Source organism: Pygocentrus nattereri, chromosome 18, assembly GCF_015220715.1.
Source record: "Pygocentrus nattereri isolate fPygNat1 chromosome 18, fPygNat1.pri, whole genome shotgun sequence".
Lineage (NCBI taxonomy): Eukaryota > Metazoa > Chordata > Actinopteri > Characiformes > Serrasalmidae > Pygocentrus > Pygocentrus nattereri.
In genome coordinates this window covers 14,389,051-14,400,264 of record NC_051228.1, presented here as the reverse complement: position 1 = coordinate 14,400,264, position 11,214 = coordinate 14,389,051, and the positions used below count along the sequence as shown (strand labels likewise).

Below are 11,214 nucleotides of genomic sequence, written 5' to 3'. Positions count from 1 at the left end.
GTGTTGAATGCACTAACAAACTAAAAATGGAACCATTAGTATATTAACTTAAGTCACATCTTAAAAAACATAAAAAACTGCAACAAAATGATACAGCACTCTATCTAATTCTGAATTTTGAATGATTATATTATATTCAAATTATAATTGTGTTGGTGTAAGGCTATGTTTTCTCACCAACAAGGAAAATTTGATGCAGTGACCTATTTGGAACTGAAATGTGAGGTTCTGTGTCAGTATTACCATTGAATCTATATTTTCAGCATATTCTGTGTGAAAATATTTATCTTGTTTGATGATGTCTCAACCCTAAGCTGTTTTGTGCTGGTTTATGCTGATCTGATGCTGGTTTAGCAAGTCATGTGGAAAGGTCTTTCTGCTTGACGGGCTTACCAGCATCCAAAACATAGCATATGTTGGCTTTGTTGGTAATCAGCAAAACAGCTTCCACTGCTGCTGATGCTACAGCATCCGAAACAAAATATGTGCTGTTGGTTTTTATCAGGTGACACGCTATGCTGATCTATGCCATTTTCTTCTAGAAGGGAAGTTCTCTATTGTCAAGTTGCTTAGAGTTGCCCTTAAAAACAGGGCAATAAACCTATCTTTATAAACTGACAGACCTTACTGCATAACTACAGCATAAACTGTACCTATGACCCAACTTATAATACTCCACTTTTTGTGTATTAAACTAGAAAGAAAACTGAGGCATAATAAGTTGGTTTATAGACATAATTCTTGTTTTTGTTGTAATATTTAATTAATGTTATGCTCATCAAAATAACTACTACATTTATTAATCTCAGAAGCACCTTCTCAGATGAATGTTTAACTCACAGGAGTATAAGGGTTGTAACAACAGAAGTGTAAGTATACTTACACTATATTGCCAAAAGTATTCACTCATCTGCCTTCACACACATATGAACTTGAGTGACATCCCATTCTTAAATCAAAGGGTTTAATATGATGTCAGCCCACCCTTTGCAGCTATTACAGCTTCAACTCTTCTGGGAAGGCTTTCCACAAGGTTTAAGAGCATGTTTATGGGAATTTTTGACCATTCTTCCAGAAGTGCATTCGTGAGGTCAGACAATAATGTTGGACGAGAAGGCCTGGCTTACAGTCTCCACTCTAGTTCATACCAAAGGTGTTCTATTGGGTTGACAGTTGACTGTGGAATATTTAGTAGCGATGTACCACACTGGAATTCACTGAGCTCCTGAGAGCGACCCATTCTTTCACAAATGTTTGTAGAAGCAGTCTGCATGCCTAGGTGCTTGGTTTTATACACCTGTGGCCATGGAAGTAATTGGAACACCTGAATTCAATGATTTGGATGGGTGACTGAATACTTTTGGCAATATAGAGTATGTTTCAATATTACACTTAATAACATTTTTTAAAAGGTTCTTTAATAAAGAAAATTGTTGAATATAGAACCATGAACACGATTAAAGGTTTCTTTGCATCTTAAAAGGGTTCTTCAGATTGATGGGAAAGTGTGCTGCATATGGTTCAGTATAGAACCTTTTTGAAAAGCTGGAAACAATAGAAGAATCCTTTTCAGTGCAGGTTTAAATAGAACCATCTGCACGAGTCTGAATAACACTTTTACAATGCAAAGAACCGTTTAATCGTGTAAAAGGTTCTTTGGGTCTTCATGGCTTTTTATGGAACTATTTTTTGTACTAAAGAACCCTTGAAGACCCATATTTTTAAGAGTGTAGGGACAAGTTTCTGTTCTGGCTTATTTTTACCCCACCGATGTTACGACAAGCCCCGCCCTCCTGCACTCGGATAGGGTAGTAATTCATACTCACCTGCTGTCCGCCTAACTAGCCAATCACAGCGCCCGAGCCCTACGGGTGGGTGGAGGGGTGACGCTTCCGATTAATGATTGGCTGCTCTGGCGCGCGCTCTGCCCGAGACTGTGACCGTTACTAAAACGCTTGTGAGTAGCAGAGGAAGGAACCTTCAAACGCACTGAGGAGAGTCCATACGAGTGGAGATGGGGTCCTTAAATGTGTTCCTAAATGGTCGTTTATTTACATTCTCAGCTTAAAACTAATTTTAATTTATATAAAACGCAAAAATATGGATCCTCTTTATAACGGCAATGACTACTGGAACAACAGCTGGGCTAACGACTCTTTTCTGAACGACACGGGCTTTTTCTCAAACCAGTTTGTCCAACCAGTATGGCAGATCGTACTCTGGGCGATGGCATACATCTGTATAGTCTTAGTGTCCGTCGTTGGAAACATCATCGTGATCTGGATTATTTTGGCACACAAAAGGATGAGAACTGTGACTAACTATTTTTTGGTCAATCTCGCGTTCGCGGAGGCTTCAATGTCAGCTTTCAACACCGTCGTCAACTTCGTTTACGCCGTTCATAACGAGTGGTATTTCGGCTTGGTTTATTGTCGCTTTCACAACTTCTTCCCTATTGCTGCCGTGTTTGCTAGCATATATTCAATGACAGCAATAGCTCTAGACAGGTAAGCTTCCTACGTGTGTATTTTTCAATTTGTCTTCTAAAAGTGAACTATTTAAAAAACTTAAAGTTCTGTTCGAATAATGTCTGCTGTTTTTACTCTGGTGAGGTAATGACGTTGCCTACATTAGTTATTGTATAGTTTTGTACACGTATAGTTATGTGTGGTGTCAATAAGTGAGGGAGTTATGAAATCCCCTGCAGATTGTATAGAAGGTGATGAAATGCATGTAAATTTGTCGATTACTGTCAGTTTTGCCCAGTGCTGGTTCACTTTCCTCTCGGTCACCTTGGTGCTTAGATATGAACACATGGTGCCTGTTGATCCAGCTGGATACACGCAGATAAAAATTGCTGAGTCTGAAACCTCATGTTTGGAAAGCATGTAATAAGTTGGATTTGAGAAATTGGAAAGGGGGAATTTTAGAACAAGCAGAAATGCTGTCCCTTCAACAGCAGTCTTCTGGCACTTGTGGTGACTTGGTATCTGGCTTGAGGGCTGGACAGGGCAGGTAGTTTCAGAATACTCTTAATGATATTTAATGGTCATAAAATAGGAGGTTTTGAAAATAAGAATAAAAAGTATTTACAAAAAAAAGAACAAAACATAATGTACAATAATCACATTTCAGTTTTCAGAACAATACTAAATAAAAAAATCACACAACAGAAAATGTGAATATGTAAACCAAAAGAAGTAACATAGTTATGCTTTTTATAGGATGGAAATAGATTCCATTTTGTTGTCCACTACATAGTCTTTAAGTGGAGGGAAGATACAATGCTTTTCTCAGATTCTTAAATTAATCAGATTACATTACTTTGTGTACATCCGTTTTGAAATGTACTGTCATAAAAACAAAACACATTGCAACATAGTACAAGTAACAGTGGGTATGGAATACCCATCTGAAAATTACTTGAAAATCAGGGCAAAGGGATGTAGGCATGAGGAAATAATGTGTTGTTGCTGAGTTGTCATTCAATGGTCCTCTTACTGAGATTTTTTTATGAATAAATAAAATGACTTGTAGTGTCATATAAACCTACTGTCCTGTTCTGTGTGTGCTGCCTTGTTCTGTAGGTACATGGCCATCATTCATCCCCTGCAGCAGCGGCTATCTTCCACAGAGACTAAGCTGGTGGTGGGGGTAATCTGGGTGCTGGCTCTTCTCCTGGCTTTCCCGCAATACTACTATTCTAGCACAGCACAGCTCCCTGGACGTATTGTATGCTTCATCGACTGGCCAGAGTACAGCGTATGGGATTTCAAAAAGATGTAAGCACATATTGCTGCATTTTTACATTATCTCTTTAGCTTTGAGGACATTAGAAGCATTTTGGCCTCACAACTTCCAAAACTGAAAACAAATATACACCATTTCCTTTCCTGTGTTCCTTTTACCCAGTTATATGTAGCTGATTAGCCAACACATGAAGTTCAAAGTTTCCTTCTGTAGACTTGCTCTGTAGTTAATGTAACTAAAAAGTATTGAAATTACGAGCACCAAGTAGCATTGTGTAGGTTGAACCTTATTGGTGTATAACATAAGTTTCCATTACATCTGGAAAAAGGGTGAATTGTATATATTTGTACACTGAAAACCTTCAGCAAAAAGGCCTGACAAAAGAGTCAGTATTGAATATGACAATGTCAGATCTGTCAAATCTACTAAAACCTTTCTTTAATCACAAGAGCATAAATCTCTGGTGATAAAGACTGGTGATATTACTGTTTGGTGAATGGGGCCACCATATAGAATAATTCAGTCAAAATAAAATGTAAATATTTGCACTATAAAAAAAGTCTGAAGTTAGAGTAGGATTTCCTGCTGTCAAATAAGTTAAGAGCTCAAATAGCATGATTGCATGTTCTTTGCACTAAAATGACACCATAGCAGTATGATCTTTTCTGCATTTGAACCAGGTAATCTCCACAAACACCCACTCTTACTTCATTTTCTTGCCTCTAATTGGACCCTCGCTTTTGATAGCTCAGTTCTGCTATTGAAGCGTAGGCATCAGGTGTCCGTGGAGAGAGAGGTTATTTTCATAAACAGCTGAGCCATTTCCCACTCAATGCAATGAATCTTCCTTCGGACTTAGCCTGTTACTCCAGCAGTAACATGTCCCCTTCCATGAAATAGCTTCCATTACTCAGGGCATCTGGCCACACCCATTACACTGATTCTCCAGGAAGGTTTGATCTGTAAATTATAACTTTCTTTTGAAATGAAGCTGATCTATGAGGCACCATCCTCAGTATGGTTCTGCTGGGAGAGATAAAGGGTATTGATTAATAGACACAGTCCTTTTTGTGTGTGTGTGTGTGTGTGTGTGTGTGTGTGTAGTAAACAGAAAGAATGCTTTGAGCTGAACTTTCATTAACTATAACGATAATACTGCAAATCTGTTTCACTTTTGTCACTTTAATACCTCTGCGCTGTAGTACTAGAAGCCAAGGCCTTGCATAACATTGACTCTGCATAACTGCAGTATCAGGGTTCATCATTCAGGGTTCAACAACACTGTCCGATCAGGCAAGTGAACTAAAAGTTCACTGCCCTGAATAAAGTTTATAGTCTCTTAAAATGATTTTTACATTTAAACACATTTTACAAAGATAAATGAGCACACACACTTTGCATTAATTTATGCTTGAAAAAGAAGCTATTATTATAATAATTATTACTATTATAAATCTAATTATTATTACTTATTTTACTACCTTATTAACAAAATAACAGTCATATTAAAAGACCATCTTACCCCCCTTGAGGATAGTATGCCCCCCTTGTGAATCTTCATTTGGCCATCTAGCTTGAATGTATAATTAATATATATGTCAGATCATTTCTAGTCTTCGGATTTTTCAAAATATTGTGTTATTTTTCAAAATACAACACTAATAGTATTATATTTTCAAATGAAATTGAGGCCTCTATTAATTTGTCAAGAACTCCTCTTCCTTTTAATTAGCTTTGACAAAAGACAAATGACAGCACAGACAAATAGAAACACATGAAATGACCCTTGTGTTTTATGATAACAAAGCTAACTAATTAAGAATATTATGTTACAGGTTGCCTTTTGCAACATGTCCAGAGGGACTTCTTACCCCAAAAGTCTTAAGTTTACATTTTCACTTAAAAAAAAAAAAACCCAAAATACCTTTTGTATTCAGATGGATTATGTTGTGCAGACCCACCCATCAATCTTAATTTGAACGCATTTTGTAATTTTATTTTGGTAAGAATATGTAGTAATTTAGTACGAGTATGAATGCATAAATATTTAAAACTTAAACAAAAAATCCAGTGGGTGCATCTAAGCATTGAGCAGCTTCCACCTCCAATTCACCATATACACATTGTATACGATGTATATAGGCAAATGATTTTCAACGTTTATGTCCCAACTTAGTATTTTGCTTTCCCAGGGTAGTAGTGCAATAGGTAATGTAAAACCTTGAATACAATCTTGTTATAGTAAGCACATTGCAGACTACATATATATAGTGAAAACTCGACTAGCCACTGTTAAATGTGAATGTGCTGTTTACAAGAGACGAAAAGAAGAATGTGGCAGTATGTTGACTCTACACTTGATCTCAGCACAACAACCTAGAAAAGTACCCATGCTATTTTCTGCAAACACATATCTGCCTTATTTGAGAGCAAATTTAAAACAGCAATTTGAAATGGTCTTTTTGAGTATTTATTACTGAGTAGGAAAGCATGTATTTTTTTTTTCCTCTGCATCACCAGAGAAGCAAGTGTCTTGGTAGATAAGACTGAGTTTCAGTTCCATTACCGTGAAGAATACAGTTTTGATGAGGGAAGAGGCCCAGTGGGCATACCTGAATCCTCTAAGCTCATAGTTCATGAATGAGGCTATTTTTGAGTCTCATCCTCAAGGATTTACTAAGACAACATGAGATTAGCTTCTGTCTGACAAAGGGTTAGGCTTATGTATGTGGATGCCAGATAGCATTTTGCCCTAATTTGTAAATACACAGAGTTTATAAATTATTGATCCAGATTTAGTTTTCTTTCCTTACTGAATATGCTGCTCTGTTTTCCTCACCTTCTCTTATCACATTGTAGGGCATTTTTAAGCTTTCCTTTCCTTTTCCATGCCTTCTTTATCCCTTTCTCACATTTTTCTGCTATTCTCTCATGTTGTAATGCAGGTACTATGTTTGTGTGGTTGTGCTTATCTACTTCCTGCCTCTATTGGTCATGGGCTATGCCTATCTGGTGGTGGGATGCACCCTGTGGGCCAGTGAGATACCTGGCGACTCCTCGGATCGTTATCGAGAACAGCTCACTGCAAAACGCAAGGTCTTATGCTTTCTTTCATTATCAGGCTTGTCACCGAGACAGGCTTACTTTATATTCAGCTATTGTAAGTTTATGGCAGCTTCTCAATTTTTAGCCAACATGAGATTTGTGGACTAGCATTTATTAGTTTTAGGTATATTAGGTAAGTTCTATGTGGAGTTGGTTGAAACAGTAACACATTACAAATCAACAGCATAATATTATTAACATGGTTAATTAGCAAATGGTAAGGTAGGTAATTCAGTGACATTGATTAGCAAATTCTCATACATTGTGAGTTGCCAACAAGATGCGAACTTGTGCAGTAGAAAAATGTGACAAAATGTAATACATTTATGAACACATAAATATGCAGCAAACTATTTTATATGTAACTTGTTACTGCTTGGAGATCTTGGTTCTTAGTCATCCTGTAAGCAAAACTACCTCCCTGACATCTATCCCTTCTCTTCTTGTCCCTTCCTCAGGTAGTGAAAATGATGATTGTTGTGGTGTGCACCTTTGCTGTGTGCTGGCTGCCGTATCATGTGTACTTCTTAGTACACCAGTTCTTCCCCCACTTATTTGAGGAGCGATTAATTCAACAAGTGTATCTGGGAATAATGTGGCTGGCCATGAGCTCCACCATGTACAACCCCATCATCTACTGCTTCCTTAATGACAGGTAAAAAGAAAAAAATAAGAATATATGACTTTAATTAATGTATGTTTTGTGCCATTTACAGTAAAATACAAATGACCATAATTTACTGTAATTTTACAGTATGAGTCAGATGGATGGATTGAGTTTAGAGATGCTTGTGTAGTAGGTAAACAAAAGTGCAAACTTTTTATTATAGTAATATGATACCTTACTGTAGGTCTGTACACTATATATATATATATATATATATCTGACAGATTTCGAGCAGGATTCCAGCGAGCATTCTTCTGGTGTCCTTGTGCCCCAGAGGGTTCATATGAAGGTCTAGAGCTCAAGTCCACCCGTTACCTACAGACCCAGGTCAGCCTCTACCGCACTAGCCGCATGGAGACCACTATTTCCACAGTGATGCCAGCTGAAGAGGGAGAACCAGATACCAGGTTCTCTGTGGACCTGACCTCCAATGGCTCCTCCCTAAGTGCCTCAAAGACTGTATCCGAGTGTTCCAGCTTCTTTTCCAGCAGCAACTTGGCTCAGGTTGGGTTACAGGCTTGAGTCTTATTCCATGTTAGAATATGACTCCTACTCGGATCACCACCTTCTTATGAATGTGCTGCAGAGGAAGTTTCTTCACTAGATTTTGTCTTCTTCAGTGTGATTGTATTACGTGATGTGGTGACAGAGCATATCAGTTAACATATCAACTTCATTCTGAGTGTACAGAACTTGTGACTCAAACAATTGCATGGAGTGTACTCATGTAGAGTGGCAGGTTAGATAATGTCCTTTATAGTAGCCAACCATTGATCACATAGTTCTTGCATTCCAAAATCTTGTGTGTTTGTTTAGGATCCCATAACTCAGCTGTGTCCTTGGAAGTGGTTATCCAGCTTCCCATAAAGAGTACTGCTAGTGATGGAGGGAAGAGAAGGCAACAGTGACTTTGAACGTTTTGCACCTGCTGTTTCAGATTACCAGCAATAGAAGTGACAATGCGTTGGATAGGAGTGGACTAGATGGCGGGTCATCTGGGTCATGGTATATATAGTACAGAGACTGATTTAGAACAAAGACTGAAACAACCTGACCACTTCCAAAATGCTGCTGTGTTATTGCTTACATCTCTGCATGCTGTACATAACATGGTGTCATTGTGTGATTGCCGTCATTCAACACAAAGGTGAACAGAGTGTTGTTTTCTCATTTAGCTGTTTGGCAAATTTTAAAGCATCTGATGAATGTGCTGCTGCTAGTGATGCTAGATTTTATCTTTTCTCATTTGGGTGTTACATAATGATTTGCTTTTGTGTAATTAATGAGATTCATTGTACTCTGTTCTAGCAATGTAGCAACAGTGTTCACTAATAGCAGTATTGCACACTAATAACAGATTAGCTGATATTTTGGAGGCGGCAGTATTAAGCGTGAGTGGTTCATTTTACATCTGGACAGCATGGTAATGAGATGTCCAGTTGCAGATTGTAAAGACACAATATGAGAAAGATGATGAGATCATCTGCCTCTGTATGTTTAAATATACATCTATTTTTGTGTTCTTGTTCAAGTTATTCCAGCTGAGTCTAAGATGCAGAAATTCCTGTGTTTTTGCTCTCTATGTGAGCACCTTCTGTGCTTTGTATGTTTTCATCCAGGGCTGTATGCATGTCTAATACCAGTGTTTGTTTTTAGTGGGCTGGCATGTGTGCTTTCTTGTCTGCTAGCCACCTCCCAACCCACAGCTGTGAGGGCACAAATTATAGGTCTACCTCCTTTGTTGGGAAGATGTGAGCATATCTTTGATGTCCATAGCAGGACAAAGAAGCCACATTTGAACACTACACTTTGAACTGCTCTCCAGCTGCATGACCACCAGAACATCCATTATTAGGAGCTTTTGAGTTCTTTTCATGGCCACATTCTCAGTTGTGTGAAAGCTCATAGTTATTTGTTATTTATCATGAAGTAAAAGCAGCTGAACGTCAGGTGTTATACTACTTTGTACGCAATTAAATATTAGTGTCATAGGTTGGCAGAGTGAATCATTGCTTGTTGACAGTTGCACTGTTCTCGGTAAGCAAAGACTAGTTTGTCCTGTGCTTTCTAAATGTATAATGTATATTATAGAAATTATCACGAGAGGATCTTAGCTTTATTTTAAAGTGAAATTCTCAAGTGGAAATTTTTAGATGCTCATCTATGAAGCAGAGAGGTTTTTATCATGTTACCAACTAGATTTTCATTACTGAAGCTGATTTTGTGTACGTTTATTTGTTTTAGGTAGGATATTGTGCAATACATTATGTGTTCCTATTAAATAAATGAGACTACCGGACTAAATTAATTTTGCCAGACTAACCATTAAAAGAGACTGCAATAGTGCAATTAGAGTACATATCTAAATTGTGTTCTGAGTAAATAGTACTGAGATGCCTAAAATATGTTGCCATTTACATTATGTTAATGGGCTGGCCCAAAGTCACTGTTACACACTTCTAGAACCTCAGACCTGCTCAGCCAGTTTGCGGGGAAGTCGCTGTAGTTACTGATTAATAAGCCTTAATATGTAATAAGCCTGAGATTTTAAAGGGGTTGAATAAAGAAGGTAGATATTGTTGTAATTACCACATTTTTCACATTGGTGAAACTAGTCCTTTGGATGTTTGGACATGGCATCTCCAAATTACAAGCAGTTTGTGAATTGTGAATGTATCTGGCTTTGGGCACCTGTTTACGGTGTTGTTCCACATTGTTGAGTAGAGTTGCAAATAAATTCTCTGAGATGGAGATTATGTCAGGTGAAGCATCACTATAACTGTTCTCTCTCCCAGTGGCAGGAAAACAAAAAACATGAACATACACTATATTTCCAAAAGTATTCACTCACTCATCTAAATCACTGAATTTGGGTGTTCCGATCACTTGGTGGCCACAGGTGTATAAAACCAAGCACATAGGCATGCAGACTGCTTCTACAAACATTTGTGAAAGATTGGGTCACCGTGAATGCAGTAGTATAAAGCGTCACCACTGGACTCTAGAGCAGTCGAGCCGTCTTTTCTGGAGTGATGAATCATGTTTCTTCATCTGTCAATCTGATGGATGACTCTGGGTTTGGCAGTTGCCAGGAGAACTGTATATGTCTGACGGCATTGTGCCAAGTGTAACGTTTGGTGGAGGGGGTTGTGGTGTGGGGTTGTTCTTCAGGAGTTGGGCTCAGACCCTTAGCTCTGGTGAAAGGAACTCTTAATGCTTCAGCGGACCAAGAAATTTTGGACAATTTCATGCTCCCAACTTTGTGGGAGCGGTTTGAGGATGGCCCCTTCCTGTTCCAACATGACTGAGCTCCAGTGCACAAAACAAGGTCCATAAGGACATGGATGAGTGAGTTTGGTGTGGAAGAACTTGACTGGCCTGCATAGAGCCTTCCCAGAAGAGTTGAAGCTGGTATAGCTGCAAAGGGAGGGCCAACATCATATTAAATACTATGAGTTAAGAATGAGATCTCACTTTATTTCATATGCATGTGAAACCAGATGAGCAAATACTTTTGGCAATATAGTGTAGCATTCAAAGGTATGCATATTATTTTTCAGATTGAGGTTATTTTTATATAGTCATTATTTTAAGAAAGTATTTGTAGAAAAAAGTTCTTGTGTTTAAAGTTGTTGTCCATCTGGTAATTTAAACACTATGGAATGAATTCAAATCAACACAAAACCAAAACA

The 11,214-nt window shown here is 38.0% G+C and overlaps 1 protein-coding gene across 1 annotated transcript; it reads left to right on the top strand.

Annotated features, from left to right (window-relative positions):
* The first annotated feature begins 1,970 nt into the window (after positions 1 to 1,970).
* On the top strand, positions 1,971 to 10,273 carry tacr1b (tachykinin receptor 1b). The gene is made up of 5 exons (XM_017693744.1): positions 1,971 to 2,507; positions 3,588 to 3,782; positions 6,696 to 6,846; positions 7,314 to 7,510; positions 7,747 to 10,273. The coding sequence occupies exons 1-5, from the start codon at positions 2,101 to 2,103 to the stop codon at positions 8,042 to 8,044; spliced, it is 1,248 nt and encodes a 415-aa protein (XP_017549233.1). The 5' UTR covers positions 1,971 to 2,100; the 3' UTR covers positions 8,045 to 10,273.
* Positions 10,274 to 11,214: the final 941 nt, after the last annotated feature.

Excerpts from the sequence above, each read along its gene's own strand:
- tacr1b (XM_017693744.1), top strand. The coding sequence starts at position 2,101 with ATGGATCCTCTTTATAACGGCAATGACTACTGGAACAACAGCTGGGCT. Across the intron at positions 2,508-3,587 it reads ACAGCAATAGCTCTAGACAG|GTACATGGCCATCATTCATC; the intron begins GTAAGCTTCCTA and ends CTTGTTCTGTAG. Across the intron at positions 3,783-6,695 it reads GTATGGGATTTCAAAAAGAT|GTACTATGTTTGTGTGGTTG; the intron begins GTAAGCACATAT and ends GTTGTAATGCAG.